The sequence below is a fragment of the Nipponia nippon genome, unplaced genomic scaffold (genome assembly GCF_047370975.1).
Source record: "Nipponia nippon isolate SJK-2023a ecotype South Korea unplaced genomic scaffold, ASM4737097v1 scaffold_19, whole genome shotgun sequence".
NCBI lineage: Eukaryota > Metazoa > Chordata > Aves > Pelecaniformes > Threskiornithidae > Nipponia > Nipponia nippon.
In genome coordinates this window covers 7,747,864-7,769,124 of record NW_028262335.1, presented here as the reverse complement: position 1 = coordinate 7,769,124, position 21,261 = coordinate 7,747,864, and the positions used below count along the sequence as shown (strand labels likewise).

At 38.1% G+C, this 21,261-nt stretch overlaps 3 protein-coding genes across 15 annotated transcripts in view; 1 reads left to right on the top strand and 2 right to left on the bottom strand.

Moving 5' to 3' along the window:
* PLCH2 (phospholipase C eta 2) overlaps nucleotides 1-1,721 on the bottom strand; it is a 135,103-nt gene extending 133,382 nt beyond the window's left edge. For all 3 annotated transcript variants that reach the window (XM_087755555.1, XM_087755559.1, XM_087755558.1), the window contains exon 1: nucleotides 1,582-1,721. The gene's annotated coding sequence lies outside the window, so the exon portion shown is untranslated. The remainder of the gene's footprint in view (nucleotides 1-1,581) is intronic.
* Nucleotides 1,722-2,784: 1,063 nt separating this feature from the next.
* RER1 (retention in endoplasmic reticulum sorting receptor 1) lies at nucleotides 2,785-10,144 on the bottom strand. 3 transcript variants are annotated; one of them, XM_087755594.1, is made up of 8 exons: nucleotides 9,834-10,144; nucleotides 6,950-7,029; nucleotides 6,545-6,630; nucleotides 5,885-5,989; nucleotides 4,651-4,750; nucleotides 4,099-4,177; nucleotides 3,857-3,992; nucleotides 2,785-2,975 (listed from the first exon to the last, which is right to left on the bottom strand). In XM_087755594.1, the coding sequence occupies exons 3-8, from the start codon at nucleotides 6,623-6,625 to the stop codon at nucleotides 2,886-2,888; spliced, it is 591 nt and encodes a 196-aa protein (XP_087611720.1). In that variant the 5' UTR covers nucleotides 6,626-6,630; nucleotides 6,950-7,029; nucleotides 9,834-10,144; the 3' UTR covers nucleotides 2,785-2,885. The 3 variants fall into 3 exon arrangements, with proteins under 3 accessions (XP_087611720.1, XP_087611721.1, XP_087611719.1); XM_087755595.1 differs by lacking the exon at nucleotides 9,834-10,144 and adding an exon at nucleotides 9,293-9,729; XM_087755593.1 differs by lacking the exon at nucleotides 6,950-7,029.
* Nucleotides 10,145-10,271: 127 nt separating this feature from the next.
* The window catches only part of LOC148056030 (uncharacterized), a 178,853-nt gene continuing 167,863 nt past the window's right edge, over nucleotides 10,272-21,261 (top strand). For 8 of the 9 annotated variants that reach the window (XR_015704349.1, XR_015704347.1, XR_015704348.1 and 5 more), the window contains exons 1-4: nucleotides 10,387-10,669; nucleotides 12,082-12,192; nucleotides 12,705-12,809; nucleotides 13,604-13,689. The gene's annotated coding sequence lies outside the window, so the exon portion shown is untranslated. Of the gene's footprint in view, nucleotides 10,349-10,386; nucleotides 10,670-12,081; nucleotides 12,193-12,704; nucleotides 12,810-13,603; nucleotides 13,690-21,261 lie in introns of those variants that run through there. The other variant, XM_087755588.1, reaches the window with a different exon arrangement.

The window sequence follows — 21,261 nt, the reverse complement described above, 5'->3', positions numbered from 1 at the left end:
ACAAGCGGTGTTTCAAAAAAGCCCTAGTACGTATACTCATAGAAACTAAGCTCAACTATAAAATGTTAGGTTTATAACACAGTTTAAGTTTTGGCTGTGTGGTGTTTTCTACAGTCTAACACAGCTGGGGAAGACGCTGACCAGCCACAAGACCCTCTCCCCTCTTTATGGCAATAGGGGCTATTTCAGCCAAGCCAATATTTTAGAGTATAAAGGATGGGATTCAGCACCATCACCTCGTCAAGGTTCATTCCCTTAAGTTATTATTAGTTCAGTTATACAAGTATTTGGAGCAGCAGGGAAAAAGAAAATGATTGTTACTTGTTAACATATCTTGTCATTCTTGCATGATAGAAAATGTACAAGGTGAATTTATTTGTATTGTTGAAATACAGATGGGGAGAAAAAGCCAGATGGTCCACTCTGTGGATCATGAGGTACAGTTTCAATCCATCTTTCACAAATGACACTGAACATGGACTTGGGGTGGCAGGGGGAGGCGTGCTACAGTAAGAGCACTTCTTTTAAGACGGTTATTTGTACTGCAGAGATCCTGGTTAGCTAGTTAACAATTAAATCTCCAAGTGTTATCATAAAAACTCCAATAAAATTAGTTTTAACTTTTCATCATACCAATAAATGGAAGAAAAAATAGTTGCTGGCAACTATGCAAACACTTTGTCATTACTGTACAAAAGTGATTTTCAGAGCTGCAATACCATCCCTTTCTTACACCAGAAACTTTCAGGCATCCCTCACCTATTTAAAACCGCCAGTGGAAGAAAAATGGTCCGTATCACGAATCAAAACATCCATATCAAACAATCCATATCAAACAATCAAAACTACCTCAGGAAATCACTGCCTGGTCTCCTTACTAAGAAAATAGTAAGGAAAAACACTTAGCTGCACATAAAAAGAAACAGGAACCAGTCGATGACTGGGAATTATCTGTGAAATTGTCAAGCCCAGTTTTTCATGCACTCTGTATGGGTAATTTATTTTTAGCACTTGTAAGTGATAAAAAAGAGCAAAGTTGAACAAAATGCCATCAAACTTGTCTGGCCGTTGCATGCCGAGAGTCAGCCAGGAACTATACCGTTGTCCCAACATCATCTACAACCCATATCTGAAAACTGTTAATTCCACTGAATGCAGAGCATCTACGCCTGGCTAAGAATGAGAAGGCATTCATCTCAAACTGCCACCAAAGCTCGAAATTAGGCAGAGGTAAAAATACCTGATTTGCAATGGATGCTGTTAACACTCTGTTGTTTAGTAGGAGTCATCCCAGTTGCTCATTTTAACATTCATAAACATAATAAACATTGTATTTCCTCCCCGATTTGCCCATATTATTCAGAAACTCCAGCAAACCTGAAGACAGCTCCTCCAAGTCAGGACTTTCAGATTTTTAGGCAATGAACTGCAAGCATCCATGACTGGTACTTTTATAAGGCCCCTTCTGCACACTGTGTTGCCATTAATTTTAAATTTTGACATAACTAGTTTCCACACTGCTAATAAAACAAACACACGCAAACAAACAAAAAACAACGGGTCAATGTGAACTAAAACTACCTGTCATTTTCCCAGGATTACTGAAGGCTGAATTCCAGGGCTCCGTAATGACTTCATTTGACAAAATCAGATGAAAAGGTTCCTACATACATTTTCCAGTGAGGTGTCTGTTGAAGTTGCCACTATTCTCCATTCAGAATCGTCACAGAGCTAATCTTTTCCTACTTTCTGCAAGTGAATGCTCCCTGAAGAGTTGAAAAAGGCATTGCATGAAGATAAACTGAGGACAACCATTATTGAAAAGGAGTCATAAACACTGTTAGATCAATATATGTATATAAAGATAGAGAACAAGTAAAGGGGGACACTGTCTTTTAATAAATTTTGGAATTAAAAAGTCACTTAATAAAACTGCAGTTGTATCACATGAAAAAATTTACATGCAGGTCATTTATCTCTTTTTTTTTCCCCATAGAAAATGAAAAGCTGTGTTAAAACCCACACCGTTCGTCTGCTATGGCCAGTTGGGGTATGTTCTGAAGGGGCTGCATGAAGTCAGCTTAAATTAATCAAGAAACCCTTAAGTATGAAAGAAACTCCAACTAATAACAATTAAAATATATATATATATTTATAATTCCAGGTCCTCAAAGGAAATTGTGATAGAGTTTGAACAAAGTTTTGAGTCATTACGAAAGAGCCCAATTTTAGCATCTGCTAGGAGATGTAATGGTGAAACTGGCATTGAAACCCAACACAAATGAGTTACTTTAGAAGCTGTACGAGTATTTTTTGCCTACTGCAAAACCCATAATTTAGGAGATTTCTTATTCCTACCTATATCTGTTTGGTTATAACTCAGTAATACCATGCATTTAGGAAACTGGCTTAAGTTCTGCATCTATTTAGGTCTACTGTATTTTTCCATGAAAATAGCACACGGCCATGAAGCAGAAAACAGCATCATGTGTGCCATCTTACATTTTTCCTCCACATACGTGCACAGCACTTCAGGGTGATATTGAGCAAGAGAACTATGTAAAAATATCCAACTCTAAGCCATTAATCTCTCCAGGGCAATGGATCTTGAAAGAAATGCATTATCCCAAATCCATGGGATTATCCACAGTTTCTCCAACTTCTTACAAAAGATAATAAACTCAATGCAATCCGGTTAGAATGCCAGTTTCTTCAAGAAACTGATATTTCAGATAAAAATAGCAAGATCCTCTTAAAATGAAAATTCAACCGCTTTGTCACCACTGTGTTAATCATTTTTTATGAAGAAAAAAGGCATTGTTACAATGGCTCAAAATCGTTCCTTTAGTTAGAAGCAGAATTGGTCAACAGGTTGATTGGATCTTCTAGCTAGCAAAGGTCTTTCCCACATCTTCTTTCCCTTTGTATTTCCTCTTGCCATGTGTGAAGGGTATATATCTGTACTTTATCATGTGCTGTAAAGAGAAAAGATCAATTTTTGAGGCAAGAAACTTACCTAGTATTTACAAAAATGTTTCATAATACACATTGTAAATTAAAAAGTCCTCTAGAAAGACAGTTCTTCAGTATTGTAAAGGTAATGAAATAGCTAATCATACACCAGTTTACATCGAAATAGGGGTATGAGCCCAACCTTGTAAGTCTCAAATTTGGGTATACCCAACAACTTACACAGTACAGTGAAGATTACTGATTGGGCGAATCACAGGAAACTGGAGAGAGCATACAGGTATTAATTCTCTACTACCCTTTAATCTTTAATTCACAACTTTGCATAACAGTACCTATCCAAAATTCTGAATGTCTGGGAAAAAAATATTGGTTCTCTTTTTAAAATGCCAACAAACCATAAGTAATTTGTTAAAAAAGGTCTCAATGACTTGCCTATGTTCTTCTTCCCTTTCTCTCCATCTACTTTCTCGCATCAACTTGTCAGAACTTGCCTTTTCACCCATCAGAGATCCTACAAGACCTCCTCATTAAAGATAGCCTTAGTTAAATGAAGAAAGGAAGTGGATGAGAAGTTATAAACTCATCCTGTATAAAAAAAGATACTGAATTCTAAGATTGAAACCTTTTGAAAGCAAGCACAAAATTCTTTAATGCAGTGTACGAAGACTTCTTTTACCAAGTATTTTTGTTTCCCATTGTCAACACTTGCTCAAAGTTGCAAATATGCAACTAGTGTTCGAGTGTTAAGTTGTTCAAGTTCCTCTAGTAAAGAAGTGTGTGCAATACATTTAATACCTCTGAGGTGCTCAACTGGATGGACGGTTTAGATCAATACTGTAAATTCTGTCATCACAAATGCTACTATCTATTCTTGGCAAGTTACCTTGATTTGCCTCTTCATAGTGATACAAAATAGCATAATGAAGTACATCACAAGGATTGGCCAAAAAACAGGAACGTTGAAAGCCTCGAAGAATGTACATGCCATAGCAACCAGGATTCCTTTAGTGGCAGAGTGCCTTAAAAATAATATTAACAATTAATCCTTCAACCCCAGCTACCACTAATTTGATGCAGATATTTGTATTTTTCAAAAACAGAGTGTGGGCAGGCAGATCCACTCACCAGAATTTAAACTCTGGGAGCCTTCTAATGAAAGGCCGAAATTCTTCATTTTGCCTTGTAGGTAAGGAAGGACCATCATCTGAAAAAAACAGAAAAAAAACCCAAAACACACAAACCCCCTCACACTAATTTTCCACACTATTCGGATTCCAAATTTTTTTTATTAAAAAAAAGCAAAAAAGAACTTTCACTGTTACACATACATTCCAGTCACAGTGACTGTTTTAATGTAACTTAACAGTGATTTCCCGAAAGAAAATAGATAACAGAAATGAATGCCAGGTCACTTGAGTCATTTTGGGAAGAACTTAAGTCACATAAACCTTCCTTCAAAACACAGAAAACTAATACAATATGGAATATGTTCAAGTCTTGAAAAAAAGAGAGAGAAATTTTATATTAACTCCTGATGTCAAGTCGTATAGATTTTTTGCAAGTCTAAAAATACAATGTCATGCTAAAATTGCACATCTTTACACTACTGTATCAGACAAGAAGAGCTGAAAGTTTGACTAAGTTCAAAATTATCACAAAATGAACTATTCATCATACCTGAATCTTCCATTAAAGAAGGGTCTACCTTTGGCGACAAGAAAGCTATGAAGAGATTTAGATGGTAGATTCCCAAGGCATATGTCACAATGTACCAACCCTGAAGCGGGGAGGAAAAAAGCGCCAAGATTAAGGTCTTCCTGAAAACCATTTTCAGACACTGTTTTTTAACAAGATCAAACAACCTGGTTTTTTGCTTCCTTGAGAAGTACTTTCCTACATCCTCACATTAACATGAAAAGTTTTCTGGACTTGTTAAAAAAAATATTAAAAATTCTCACTGGATAAAATAAGCATTCTGAACCTATGACAAGGTGAAATCACCTTTATGAATCTATTTCTTTGATTTGTGTACTGACAGGTAACATATGTAACATTTTTCATTTAAAGCTACCTAAATACCGACCAAACTTACCGCAATACAAATAAGCAAGATGAAAAAATAAAATCTTTCAGCCTTTTTAAGCTAGATGTTTTCTAAGGTATACTACTGTAAACCTAATATATTAATCAAAACAAGCCTTAAAACATGAGAGTAGTACAAATGCCTCATGTATTGACAGATTTATCAGGAAAGGCTTTCTCAGGCATCTGGTCTCTATGTTCAAGATGTAGACATCATAAAAGCAGCATAAAAAAAGTAAACAGCATAAAACCATCACTTTTTTAATCATCTTTGCAGGCCGCAGTCTCTTAAATCTTCCTATTACTACCATTATTATTATATTATTATTTTGGGAATAATAATTCTCAACTTCTTAACTGAACTGCAGATTGGCATGAAATAGAGGCATCTGATTAGTGGAGAAACGGTCTGCTGCTGGCCTGCAGTGATAAAACCGCTGAAAAAAGTAATTCTTTATGGTTTGCATGACAGAAGGTAACCACTGGCCCCTGAACATGTTGTTACACAGCTTTATAAATAAAAGTAAGTACTTAATTGCAATAGAGTTTTCAGAGGTTTATTATGTAATTTCATCAGAACTAATGGAGCTTTTCCACTTTCTGTTGCCATCAGATGAATAGCCGCAAGCATTCACACATTCTCCATTCTGAAGCAGTATGTTTAACACCAACAAGACGTGTTCTTTCTTCAGACTAATTTACCTTCTACTGTGTGCTAAATGATACCATATGTAATTCCAAAGTAATACCATACTTCAAAAACTCAACACAAAAAACGGAACAGCAATGATATCTAAAACTAGTTTAGCAGTAAATCCTGTTTTCTTACCTGCAGTAAATAAACTCTAATCATGTAGATAAAACTCAGACCCAAAGTTACAATCCATCGCACTGCAGTATATGGAGTAGATTTGTCTAACCAGGACTGGTAGATCTAGGAAGAAATATAAAGTGTACATCTGTAAAATACATGATGCACAATGAATAATGTTTATTACAGGGTAGCATTAGAAATAGTAAGTATTTGTGAAGAGTATTTTGGAAAGGAGAGTCATGTGAAACATCTGTATTCTTTATTACAAAGAAACTTAATTAAGCATAAACATACTTACAAACATTTGAAAAGTTCTGTATTTTTATAAAGGCAAAAAAAAAAATTCCTCATGATTGGGGCACCACAAAACAATTTAAATTTTCAATATTTTATGCAAGTTTATTTCCCGTAAGATGAACCTGACATGAAATCTGAAGTCACTCATTTGTGACAATGAAAACATATATTTTCACTGTGCAGTGTCACATATACACACATTATATATTCCATTAAGCTATGCATTATAACATTTGTTATCTATTTTTAAAAGGCTTCAAAAGAAACCTTTTGTATGGATTTTAGTATTTCAACAACTCATCCAAAAAGTAATGAGTTTAAGAAGCTGCATTGAGACCTGCTTCGAATGGAGTCGGAAAAACCCTACAGAAAACCAACCTGTCCAAGTCTTGAGAAAAATCTATAGACCACGGAAGGCTTTCCATGAACAGACTCGCCAATACTGTCCCCTTCTGACATGGTTGCTGTGGAAACAAAACATGATACACAGGTAACATTTAAAACAAAAATCTAAGGTCAGCGAAGCTTTACAGTACATTATCTGAACCAGCATTTACACATGATACTCTTTTGGATTGCCCTCTTTGAAACAAATTATTTTTAATGAAGTGTTCTTAAAGAGAGGACATTTATTCCAAAAGAAATTAATTTCCAAAATAAGTTGTCAAGAAAGCAAAGAACAGGGTATTTTACAAAGGCAAGACAAGATCCAATCCATTTTGGGGAGGGGAAAAAACAAGTCTATACAGAAATGCAGGAACGAGCCTCGTTAGACATCTTCACCTTGAGAAGGCGGGAGCTGAGTTATAACATCTAAGCATTGAGATATGAACTGCAGCACCACCCTCCTGTCACCTCAGTTTCTAAAGGCAAAGAACAAAACCAAAATAAGTATTTTTTTTTTCAAAGCTGCTTAGGATTTTTAAATACTGAGTAACTAGATAGTGAAGAAGTTTAAGTTCAGGACTCTGTACGCGAGCGGTTACAGCCAAAAAGCTCCACCATAAGCACCTAACCCAAAACACTGCCCACTACTAGAATTATTCAATGACTTTATCTGTCTCTTGAACAGGAAGAGCTTAGCAGTCACAGAAAAGTTTTATGCATGAGCAAAATTGTGTAGTAAAGGGGCCAGGATACTGAACCCAGGTAAAAAATTAACCAAGGGAATTATTTCTTAGTACATGCTTCTGCTACTAATTCAAGATCTTTATTTTTCTTTTCAGTTAAGCTCAACTAAGTTTCACAGTTCACTTCAAGATATAAACCAAACAAAATAAACTGGATTCTAAACAGAAACATTTTTGCCACATCACCAAAAGCAACCCCTGACATTACTTCCTGGAGTCCTCATCTGTGGGTGGGACTACATAACTCTGGGATAATGGGAGTACTTTCAGCCCTATGTTAATATCTCAAGATAAAAGACATGTGAAACATTACTAAATCAGAAAAATGTAAATTATCTTAGATGCTGCAATACAGTGACTGCTGCAAAAAATAATTTGAGACCAAAGACAATCTGGGGAGGCACAGAACCTTAAAGCTATATATTTTTCCTGTAAACATCTGAAAACTACATCCTATGGAATAATTGGTAAGTACAAAAAAAGGAGTCCTGTTACACTTCAAAAGATAAGGGGATTCATTATGAGGCTTCAGGAGCTGCAGTCCACTTTAACTGAAGCTATAGATAAAAAGAAAAAAAAATCAAATAGAAACTCAAACAATATAGATACAGACTTTTTCATTATAGGCAAAAGGAAGTAATTATTATTTTCCCCATTCACTGCACTGCAGAAGAAAAGTTACTCAGCATTATTAGCTGAGCATAATTTTGTGCTTTATTTTGGGGGTTTTTTGAAATGTCCTTAAGCATAAAGCTGTAACAAAAAGATATTCAATGTATTGATCAGACAGCAATTCTCTAAAGATCATGAACATAAAAACTCCCATATTCTCAAAATTAATTTTACAGATACATCTACAGCAAATATAGGCTATAAGTAGGCCTAACATTACAATCTTGTAAATATTAACCTACGCAGATCAAGTGAAGAATGACATACGTAAGGCGACTGATGGCTTTATAATGGAGTAGGCATTTTCCTTGGCATAAAAAAATTACATTATATGTGATTATGTATGATCGTTTATCATACATACAGTCCTTCCATAGCAGACCAAGAAATACAACTGCTAACACTGCCTGTTTTACTGAAACCTCTCATTGGCTCAGTTTAAGTAGCACAGATTGAGGCACATCACATGACAGTTTAGAATTTTTCTTACCACTTTAAAACATTTACTTAAAGAACATATGCAATTAGACTATTATCAAGAAAAGCAGTCTTTGGCATTACTTTGAAGGTAGCTTACAGTTAGAACGCAAGTCAGATCTCATTGGTTTAAGGGAATAATTAAATCTAAACAGTAGCAATCCCTCTTTCACAATGTAACATAAGACTTTACTGTTCCACATAATGAGTTATGATCACCCTTCAGCCATTTCAGCAAAGCCAATAAATCAGAAAAATATACAAAGATTAACGTATTGAATAGTTTGCTACTAGCAGAATACAGACTGCTACTAAAACTAAACCACATTAAAACGTTTTTTTCTGCTGAAAAATACCAGGCAGGTGAATGCACGGCCTTCAACAATTATGCTTTTTACCACAATTGTTATGGTAATATCATTACAAATACCACTGCGTTGCTGAGTTCTTAAAAGGGACAGGACCTGAGGCAGTAAAGACGTGTAACTTATGCCTCGCATCACATACAGAGAGGTAAAGAATTTTCAGACAACTCTCTGATCATAATACAGATTTTTCTTAAATTTAAAACACACCTGAAGCACATAACGAGCAAAAACATTACTGCTCATACAAGCTTCCTTATCCCGTAGAGGAAACGTTTTTGAAGAGCAACACGCTAAAGTGATTTATTAACAACAGGGTGAATAGACAACCAACAGGAAAATAACCCCTTGGTTGTGCAAACTGATCCTAAAAAGGCACTGTTTAGTTTTATCCACGACAACAGCAGCCCGGTCCGCCTGCCAGGCGCCCGCTGCTGCCTCAGGAGCAGGGGCTGCGCGGCACCTGCGCTCCTTGCGCTCACCCCCAAACGCGGGCTTCGCCCCCCCGAGCTGCCCCACGGCTGCGGGACACGGGCGGTACAAGACACCTCGGGAAGAAATCAAAGCGCACGAAGGCCGGCACTGTTCTGGCACAGAGACCAGAACGAGAGGCCCCGGGGGCCGGAGCGGGGCCCGCTGAGGTGAGGAGGGCCCGGGAGCAGCACTGGGACAGGCAACGCCTCGGCGAGCGGCGAAGCGAGCCCTCCGGCGGGCCCGGGCGGGCCGGCCCAGCGCGCCCGGCGGCAGCCCCGCGGTCCCCGCAGCCTGGAGGCAGCGACCGGCAGCGCGGCCCGCCGGAGCGCCCAGGCCGCGGATGCGGCGGTGGTCGCCGAGCCCGAAGAAGCCCCCGCGCTCCCGGAGGGGCCCCTCGCTCGAGGCCCCCTCCCGCCCGGGGACTGTCACCGTCACCGTCACCGCCTCCGCCCGCCGAACCGCCTCCACGCCCGCCGGCGCAGGCTCCCGCCCCTCCCGCCCTGGCTCCGGCCGGGCCCCAGGCGCCGCGGCGGGGCTCCAGCTACTCACAGCCGCCGGGGCCGGGTCCTTCCTTCCGCTCCCCGCCCCCCGCTTCCACAAAACCCAATATGGCGTCACTGGCGGGGAGAAACCCGCTTCCGCTACCGGGGCAAGGGGGGCGGGATAAAGGCTCGGTACTGCCCCGCCATTGGCCCCGGCGGGGGGAAGTGGGTGTTGCTGCCGCGCCGGGCGGTGAGGAGAGTGGCGGGGCGTGTGAGGGGAGAGGCGGTTGCCGTTGCGGTCCCGCCTGCGGGCCGGCGCTGCGCTACCGGCAAAAGCAGTGTGCCCGCCCGCCGGCCGGCTGGCGCTGCGGGCGGGACGCGGCCGGCAGGGGCCGAACACGGCAGTGCCCTGCGCGGCCGCTAAAGGGCGCGGAAGCCGCAGCGGCACCAGCCGCGCAGGCGCCGGCCCGCTCCGCTGCCCTCAGCCCGCCGGCTCCGCCCATCGCTCCCACGCAGCCAATAAGCGCGCAGAGGCGGCTGCCGCGGCCTGGTGCCGGGGCAGACGGCGGGAGGGCTGTGAGGGTGAGGGAGGGCTGTGAGGGTGAGGGAGGGCTGTGAGGGTGAGGGAGGGCTGTGAGGATGAGGGGCTCCGAGGGAGGAGGGCTCCGGCCCCGCCAGCCGAGGCCTGGTCCTCTGCCATCTTCTCTTCCTGCCTCGCCTCGGTGTGCATGAGGTAGCGAGCCTTCCCCGGGGCAGACGGCGCCGCGCTGGCTTCCCGCCCAGCGCCGCCTCAGCCTGGCCCCTCGCCTGGAGGGGGCGAGGAGGAGCCTCGCACGACCGCGAGGCGCGGGTTCTCGTTAAGACGAAGAAACCCTAAGCCCGCGCTGCCGTGTGTAGGCTAAAGTAAATACAAACGCTTTTCCTCTTATGAGTTTGCTTTATTTTCTATGCTAGCGTTCTTGTTTTATGCGAAGGTAGTGTAATGGCTAACGCTTTAGCTAATGGCTGTTTCTGTGTAGTCTGTAACGCTTATAATGGCCTTTAGATCGTTAAGAACCTGGGCTCCCATTACAGTGTGAAGTTAATATAAATAGTAAGCAAAGTAATATATTTATCTTCACATAAATGTTGTTTATACTGAAGTTTTAAAATAGGTGTCCCTGAGTAAAATTAGCACTTTTACTTTTGTATTAGTAGTTATAAAATATTCAGCCTAGTCGTTGTTTAAAAGAGAAGACAACTGAAATTATTTAACAAAATGGGTGGGGGGTGTAGAGGCCTCAGGTGGGTCTTGTCAGAGGAATTGAGGCCTATTGAGTGTGCTCAGGGCCCTGACCTGAGGAGCATAAATGAATTGAGTTTGCAACAGTCTTTTTAGTTTCCTTTTTTTTTTTTTCCCCCTTTTTAAATAGGGTCGTTTGTAGTCTTTAAACCTTTTGCATGCTATAAGACAGAACAAGAAGGCAAACAGATCCCCTGTTTTTACACGAGACAGTAAGTGATCGTTACCTGTAAAACTAGAACAGCTGTAGAGCTTACAGACTGCTGTGAAAGTCTGGTCCTTGACTTCAAGAAGTTTAAAAACTGCGATTCCATTCTGTTCTATTAGAGCCAATAGGGAAAATTTTGATTTAATGGATTTGGGATTTCTGCTTTGTATATGCTTTGTAGATTCCTTCAGTTGGGGTCAATGTTTAGATGCTAAGATAATAAGTCTTAAGTAAGTCTAAAGCATGTGAAGGTGCTAATAGTACATAGATATAAATTTAATCATATAAAGGAGAAAAATATGAGCAAGTTTCAACTTTTGACTTGAGCTGAAAACAGAGACGGACATTCATCTGTTGAAAATAAAACAATATTTCCAACCTTTTTTTAGCTCAGGACTTCCAGTCTTTTATGTTGTTTATTGAAGAGTTCTGTTTTTCAGGTTTTCTTGTTGGCCTCTCAGTTTAGGCTGGGTTAGCTTTCAGTCACCTCAGAAAGTTAATCAAATGTGTTAATGGTAGAAACCAGGATCATGTATCATCAATTTTTGGTAACAGTCTCAGTCCTTCAAAGATGCACGCATAGGCAGACTTGTGCTCATATGAAGTGCTGCGCGAGGTCAGGTCAAAAATGTTAAAGGATTTAAATAACTTGAATAAACTATCCATTATGGAGGGACAGCTCACGCATGATTTACCAAGGAAACATTTCAATGAATTCTTCTCTCTCTGAGCATCCTGAGCAGAAGGAAGTTCATTGATTAAAGATCCGTCCCAGTAAATTGCTCCAGAAAAGAATTTCTCCTGTTTCTGTTTATTCCTGTACAGGTAAGTCAGTGACTTCGCCACCTGCCTGACCCCTTTAGTCAACAATCTGAAAGGCTGACAGAAAATAAATGGTGACCACACGGAATACAGTGCATTAGATAAGTAAATCAGGTAAATACTTGACAGAAAAAAAGTTATCTTGTCATTCTAAGATCACACATATATCGGGAAATTCACAGGGCAGTACTTCTAGGGCTAAGCAGATGATTTTTCAGGCTTTGACACAGACTATTTGAATGACTGCATGCCATTAAAAAGCTGTTAAGGTGACTATGAAAGTCAAGTACTTCTTTTATACATTCCTTAACCATAAAAGAACATAGTGTGAATCTTTTCTTTTTAATATATCACTGTCAGTTTTAAAGACCAGAAGGATTACGATTCATTAGTTTTAAAATAAAGACTGAATGAGCATGTTTATAGTCTTCATTAGACAGCATTAATAGTAGAAAAAGTTGCTGTTAATTATAAACTTCTAGGCTTTTAGAATGTCTTCTATTCACGCTCTGTAAGTAAAATATCAGTTATTGGTGAACCCTAAATACATTAAAAAAAAATTAAACCGTGTTTGAGAGATCTGTGTTTTCTTTCTGTATTTAACTTTCTCATATATTTGGTTCAAGGGAACACTTATTCTGGTTAGTTTGTGTTTGGAAAGCTCTGTGGACACAAAGTATTGCAATATAAAGATGGTGGAAATATGAAGGAGAGCTATGGAATGAGAGAGGGTAAGTTAGACTTTTTGAGTAAGCTTGGTTTAAAATTTGCTCTGTCAAGACTGAACACACCTGTTTGTGCTGCATAAATACAATTATTTAATGATTTCATTTTTCAAACACGGCTTTGGTCTACTGAAAGCGAGGAAACTAAGCTCTTGTTCTTGCTTTATGTTGACTTAATCTGTGAGTATTTTTTCTTTCTCCAAAAAATAAGAGCTATAAAATGCTGAGTAATGCTTGAGTAAGTATTTAGAAATAGTAATATTTAGTAAAATTCAGAGATGGGGAAAAAAAAGCTGTTAGTGGCTATAATCTATAAGGGGAAAGGCCATACTGATAAGATGTTAAGATTCAGAAAACAGCAGGCACTGTCACAATTATACAAATAGTTTAGTAACATAACATGGGAAATGGAACTGTTGCCTTAAATGAATTGCCTCCATACAATTGATTAGTTTTAAAACAAAATGAATTGTTAATCAGGAAAAGGTTTATGCCCAGCTCTCTTACTTCTAGTCACTTTTTCATATTTAGGAATTAGATATGCTTAAATGAAAAAGGTTACAGGTGAATTCTAGGACTCTCATACTTTGGCCAAATTCAGAGATGTTGCAGCTTGGTTGGCTGAATTTCACCGTGCCGTTTCACTGTTGCTTGGGGTTCAGGGAAAGGACTGTAAGTGTGGACTAGATCTGGCTGCCACTGCTTATTGTTATTGGCTTACTTTCTTTGATAGTCTGGTGTATCAGGTCACCAAAACTGTTTTCCTTTAAGAATTTCCTATTTGTTTTTCACTCTTTCAGGAATGAGGATAATTATGAAGGAGCCTGGATTCTAGACAACTGTCAAGGTCGTGGAACATTGCCTTGTGCTTTTGGAACAGTATGAGGTATATAAAGAAGACTTATGAGAAACTGTACCGATTTGTTTGGAAAAGCTCAAAGGATCATGGTAGAGGATGCTTTAGGCAGATAAACAGAGAAGGTCTAAGTTTAGAACTAGTACTGTTAGTTCATTTAACAAATACAGTCCCCATTTTTAGTTGAGTAACACATGAAGATATTTCAAATTTGATATTTTTTGTAACACATTCCAATAGTATTTTGTATAGTTGAACTTCAGATTCAATTTCAGTTTGACTCTTCTTGGATATGTAGTCTACTTGGAAGTTTTCTTGTGATTATTATTTGGAGTATTCCTTATTTGTAAAACAGGAGTAAACATTTGGGAGTGGGAGAAAATGTATGTGTATATATGTATAAGCATATTTTTTATATACATTTTTTTATATATACATAGATAAGTATTTTTTTTTTAATTTGACATCATTTCTCTGGTAAGTGTTTGGAGAGAGAGAGATTCTTTGAAGAAGTAGCATTTTATACTTTGGTAGTAACTTTAGAATTGGAAAACAGTACCTTTTAATTGTATACATATTAAGATTTGGAAAATGCACTTCATAAACTATTTCATTACCCAGTTATAATGAAGTTCAAAAACCCAGTACTGGTTTATCGTTTAAGTCTCTTCTTTCTGACTTTGATCCTCATTCAGTTTTCTTTGTTGTTGAAAAGAAGGGGTCTCCCTAGATTTAGTGGAAAGTCAGAGTAGCATGTGTTTGGAGAAGCTAAAAATCACGGGGAAGGCTACTCAATATAACTTTACTACGTGTCTCTATTCAACTGACATTTTTTCCTATGGACATGAAATCACAACCAAAATTCTACTGAATACTGTTTATGTAGTTAAAATAGAGCATAAAGCACTTGGATATCTTGCTGTTTGGTCTGCTATTGGTATGTACCTAAGCAGGTGTCCTGGCTTTTCAGTTAAGGGTTTGGATTTTTGTTTTGGTTCTTTTTTTGCACCTATCAACACCCCCAGATTTCTCTTAAATATACATTAAAAGTTAAATCTGTTAATCTAAACTTAATTATTGAATACAGTTTAAAAATCTTTATGTATTATTCCATGAACAGATGAAAGTTGGGAATTAAAATCAGTAGGACAAGATAATAAACACTTGTTAGATAAAGAAACAGATGGCATAAAAATATGCACAAGTACTGTTGTGCGTTTGTTTCATTTTAACCTAAACACTGTTAAACAAAAATGATGTTGTTATAATAGCTTCTCACTTCTTGAGGCATTGAAGACAGGATATTTTATGTAGATGTATTTGTGTGCGCATGTGTGCACACGCAGTTTGGTACCACTGGGTGTCTCTCTAGCATCTGTTTTGAGACTGAATTAGTAAATTCTTCAGGCTTACACTTCTTGAGTGGCTGGTCTGTCTCTGTAGGGTTGTAAGCATTTAGTACTATATTTAAGTTTACACTGGATATGTGCTCAAAAGTGACAAGATACTTTGGCGCAAAAAAAAAAGTTCTGACAGGACTGATAACAGTATCTTGTTGATTGGTTTAGTATTTACATTGTGCAGGAAACAAAAGACAACCACTTTATGCAAGTGTTCACTCAGCATGTACTGCTTTCAAATTATACAACTTAGCATAAAACAATAAAAGCATATAAATACTTTTTTTTCAGGCAAAATAATAGGTTAAAGTTGGTTTTTAACCTGTTACCATAGAATTATGAAAGACCTAGCCAGCCTTCTGGAAAGGGGCTGAGACATACCTATGACCTACACCTTACAAGTGAATTATTTAGCCATGTGTTTCTGCAGTTTTAATCTCTTCCAGCATGCTGCTTGTAGAGCCATTCCCCTGAGTGGTGGTGGTTATAAGTGTTATTCTCCTTTCTGTCTTTCTGCCCTGAACACCGTCTCAGATCTTGAGTCTTGTATGGCTCCATTATTCTCTGACAAAATTTATAGTATGCCTGGTCACTTCTTTCATTTCAGATTAGAAAGCTGACAATAATACACTTGGAGAACAATGATCATGAACTTAATGGATATAAAATTTTCAATACTGCTTGTTTTTTCTGCAGCCAGTTTTGCCACAGTACAAGTAACTAGCAGAATCTACCACCTGCTTTAATGATCTCTTGTTGCCAATGAAAAATTGACAGAAACTGTGTGATCGGCTAACCATTGGATTTGGGTGCACAGGATTTAAGTTTATTACCAGTACATTCCCAACATACATGGCAGTAGATCAGTATACACTGAAGTCCAACAAAAATCAAGGCACAGTTCCAGCAAAACATGAGCCTACGTAATATGGAAGTAAACAGGAAATATGTGACAATTAATTAGAGGCATTATGTATGGGCAGCACAGGGGATGCAAACCCAGTCATAACACAAATGGTAAGACTTGGTTCAGTGCCCAAAAAAGGGCAAGTTACTAAGAAACTCACATTAAGGATCTGGAAATTGTCTGCTTTGTCCACATAAGCTTTTGCATGTGAGATTTTGAAGTTTGTTTTGTATGGTCAGATATTTTGGTGAATATCAAACTGTATTGCTCATCAGTTAGTGTACCCATACTTTGTACGAATAGTTCTATGCTTGTAAACTGTGTGTAACTGTAGGGATTTTGAAAAAAATCTGATTTTTTTTTTTTTCACTTACTGAAATAGTACCTTGGACGTACTGAAGTAATCCGCTGGAACAAAAAGAACATAGGCAAATATTTGGAGCTCTAGGGTATTCGATGTGGTATAGAATAGATTCGATAATGGCATGAATGTTGAATTTGTCCATTTTTCCTCTTTAATTTTAACTGTAATAATGCTAGGGCTAGATTTTTAGATCAGTCTTTGGAAGTGATAAATTCTTACTAAGTGGATGCTGTCAGTTAATAGCATATTTTAACCTTCAGAGATTCAGGTTGATTAGATGTCCAGTAAACAAGCAATAATTATAACTGTATCAACAGAGGAGTCCAATAGTAACAAATGACTCTGATTTATCTACTGCTTAACCATAAAACTGATTTCACATTGGGTAAAAATGCTGCCGAGAGATGCAAGATAGAAACTATAACTGAACACTAGGGAACTTAAAACGAAGCTCCTGAAAGCTGCTGATTTAAAACAAACAAACAAACACCCAACAAAACAAACAAAAAAAACCACACCCCAGAAAAAACCCAAAACCCCAAACCTGTCTGGTTTTAGTGCATTTGTGTGCGCACACATTTGAGAATGAAAGAACACAGTGACATATAAATGAAGTTTGCAGAGGTTAATGAAACAAAACACTCATTTTCTTCATGAAAGTGTTTCCTTTCTGTGATTTCTCATTTCTGGCTGCTGCGTAAGTCCCAGTAAGCAGATGCTGTGTTCCATTCTGTCCCTGTTGCTGCTTCTTTGTGTGTTTTGGCAGTGTTCAGTTTGTCGTCTTTCCCAGAGGAAGGCCTGCTGTTTGATACACCTGTTAACCACACTAAACAGGTGGCAAGCCTTATGGGCTTTTTCACCTGCAGGCTTTTGTTCCCCTGCCCCCCGAGAATCCACTGGAGTTACCTGTTTGGAAGAGTCATAGTTTTGGTTCTGATGCAAATTATTTAAATTACTGGAATTTCAATTGCTCAGAATTATACTGCATACTCATGGATAATATGAAATTTGAAGATACAATAAATTTTCCCAAATCTTGGATTTTAATTATAATTACAATATAATGATAGAAAAATATAAATAAAGCTATTGTTGATATAAAGACCATGAATGACTCTCCCCACTAGTAAACGTTGAGCTCTATTATTTAATTGCTTGTGGATAGGACCACTGACTACTGCATCACTCATAGCTCTAGTAATTTTTAAAAGTTACTGTGTCCCGATAGTAGCCTGGAAGTGTGCTGAACATGTTTCTGAATGCATAATCTGTATTTACTTGCCTTTTTGAGTGGTTTTTAGTGATCTTTAGTTGATACATGGTTCTCATGGTTGATAATAACATGTGAGAAGAAGACAGCGGGAAGATGTAATTAGCAGTCTTTGTGTAAGAATCAAGACCAGTAATGGAGGGAAGCAAACCAAAACCCCACCAAACTACCATCTCTGTAGTTTATCTAGATTTTGCCATAATGTACAGCATTTTACACTGAGGATTTGTTGAAAATATTGTATTACGGTAGTCTGTCTTGTTAAAGAGAAACATTGTTGAATGCTTTCCTGACTCAGCCTAACAGAGAAATCAGCAGGGCTTTGCTTGGTACCTTCACTTTAGAAGACAGATAATGAAAGGCCTTCAGAGAAGGATAAAGTAAGATTTTGATAAAAATTATCAGACCAGAAATAAACCCATGAAAAAAATTAATCGGGGAGGGAACTTGTGCTTAAAATGGGTGCTAAAGTGCCTGCAGAATTTGAGGTTTTCGTCTTATTCTGAAGTGCATGCTGATTTGAGAGTAAGGTAGTCTGTCAGATCACACACATTCCTATATAAAAAATGCCAGCCAAACATTCTCTAGTATGTCTTGATTTAAAATTATATTAATACTTTATTTCCTTATTCAAGGATCAAAAGCATTGAAAAGTTGTTGTTGTCTTTTATGTATACTAAGCCAGTGTATTTTCTTTTATTAAAATTGAATGTCAATAACTTTCTGAAATGTATAGAAACTCTTTGAAGTTTTAGGGGGAAATAAAACCTTGTGTTTCTTTTGACATAAACTGATTTATGGTTGAGACTATAGTTCTTGGAATAGACATAGATTCTCCCAGATTCTAAAACCAGGCCATATAGCATGAACTATTTGAACATGTTGAGCCAGATAAGGAGTCAGGATATACTGAAGTAACTCCATGTATTTAAATATAGATGTGTTTGTCTGAATTAATGTCAGCTGAGGCTGTGTGCTATAATGCCAAAGATTTTTATAAAGGGAAGCATGGTTCAGTCATCACTCAAATCTGTTAAGTAATTTTGACATGATATTTAAGATCAGGCCCATGCAAATAAGTTTGATGAATGGTTGAAGCTGAATAATGAAAATGATTGCTAAAAGCTCAAATTAGAGTATGTGGAAATCATATACTGTTAGAGGCAGGCAGGCTTGAATTTGAAATAAACAGAATTAATTGCAATAAAAAGTGTAATAGCCAGTAACTGAAAAAAATTAACTGGAAATTGCTTCCTGAAATAAAAAATAAGTGGTAAGTACTTGTGACCCATTTTCAACATCTTTTTCTATGTTCATCAGCAGATGTCTTTGAACACCTTGCCCTGCCACACAATGTTGAGAGTAGCTAACATTAAAAATGTTGTTAATTCCTGAATAAAAATTGACAAAATTTATATCCATCAAAGTTAATATTTGAAAATCTTGCTTAGTAAGAGACTACCCCAGGTAAAGCTACATGTGAATTGCTGTAGTTAATTTACTGCTGGTTAGTTGTTTTCTTAGAGTTAGTTGTTTCAAAGTTGTCACCTGTGATTAATAAATTCCTAACATCTCAGTTTTTTTAAATGCAAAATGAGTCATGCTAACCTATTTAAGTAGGCTGTTGCAGAAATGAATTAATATGATAATATGACCTTGTGAAATTATTACTGTTCATGTACTAAATGTTCTTATTTATTACCTGTAACATTTAATTGTGGTTTAAGTAAATTCCCTATAAACACATTTAGTTTAGAGTTTAGAAACAATCCACAGTTATGTTGTGCAGTTACCAGAATAAATTCCTTATTACTGATTCTTAGGGTAGGAGGATTTCTGTGGTTGATACCTAGCTGATGATAAACAACTTTGCTTTCATCAGTTACTGTTCTTCATGAACTTTTTTATTTCGGTTTTGGTCTCTGTTAGTAGACTGCAGTGTTTTTATGTGTACTGCTTTGTATGTCTCTGAATCACAGAAAATACAGGACCTTACTAAAACTCAAGGTTTTCGTTTTGTTTAAAGCAGAATTTCCTGTTCTAGTTTAAAAACAAAACCAAACACAAACAAAAAAACCCACAGCCCATCACTGGGAGCTTGTAGCTTTTTCTTTTTCTCAGTTTCCTGCTCCCCTTTGTTTGTGTACTAACTGGTAGCTCTTTTTCTGGAGGCCCCTATGTCACTCTGGTTGTTCACGCCTTTGTTTCTCTGCATAAATGTGTGATGTATAGATAGTGCTTATGTGGACGTCAGCATTTCCAAACCTTGCATGTGTTGCATTGCTAAGCAACTTTTAGCAACACTTATCTCTCGTCCTTATGCCATCTGGAAAAGAGGATTAGACAAGGAAATGTGCCAGAGAGAGACAAAGGCAAATCTAAGAAAGAGGTGGCTTAATTACTTAAGAGAGTGAGTGACATTAATAGTAGGCAATCATCAGAATTGATTGAAAGCAAGCACAATGCCTTTACAGGTAGTGATAAGGAACCACTGAGAAAGGTTGCATATTTTATAGCCCCTGTCCTTTTTCGTTCCCTAGAGGAAGCGATACACAGCTGAATCCTATTGCATGTTTACATACAGTGATGCAAGATGAAGGCCCCTATGATTTCAGTATGTAATTTAGACACAATTCCAGTTACAGTGTGTTTTTTCTAGACCCTCCAGTTGTTGTGTACATTCAGGAGTATAACTAGCTGACTGCTGTTCTATAGGTCTCTTCCACTAGGCAGAGAAGATTGTGAAAATGCCAGTGGAGCTTGAAGCTTGTGTACATTAAGAGTTACCAACAGTACTGCTGTCATTGGGATAATTGCTGAAGATAGCATCATGTGCTTTAAAGTGATGGAAGGAATAGGCCAAGCAAGTAGTATCAGAAGCATGTTTCTGAAGAACTGCTTTGCCTTTGCTTTTATCTTCTAGCTTACATCTATAATTGCTAAAGGTGTAAACAAAGTGCTAGAATTTTAGCCACTAAATCCATTTGGAGTTTCAGCTGGGTTCACACACATTTTTAGAATTATAGTAGCACTTTATTTGGTACCTCTGCTGTTACCACACAAAAAGCCAGATATTCAACTTAATAGAAGAATGGTCACTTTAGATTTTAAATATTCTCTAGTTCCTTATATACTCCAGCATTGGAAGAATGTTGTCTGATAGCTAAACAGGTTTTAAGACCATGTAAAACAAGTGACATTTGTTACTAAGTTATTTTACTTCCCATACCTGGACTTTTGGCTGTACTTTGACCATTGTCTGATTATATCCTTAACAGTTTCAACTCTAAATAAACTCTTCTAATAATATGGGAACAATTCAGACTAATTTTCAGCGCCAGCTCTATGCTTCAAGATGTTTTTTACGTGTATCTTGGAATAAAAGTGCATACTACAATATACAATACTGTACTCCTCACATCTGAAACTGAAACCAGTATTCCTGATTGTGACCTTCCCTGTCCTGTCAGCAAATACCAGTGAAATGTCCAACGAATTTTCCTGTCCTCCCCTAGCATAGGACCACAAAGAGGAGTCGGTTGACTTTACTATCGGTTAATGTTGGTAAAATTGTGGCTGTGAACTGATCGTCTCAAGATTATACTATATTGAGTAGGAAAGGATACACTAGAAAAACTGCACGTTCATCATGACATAATAC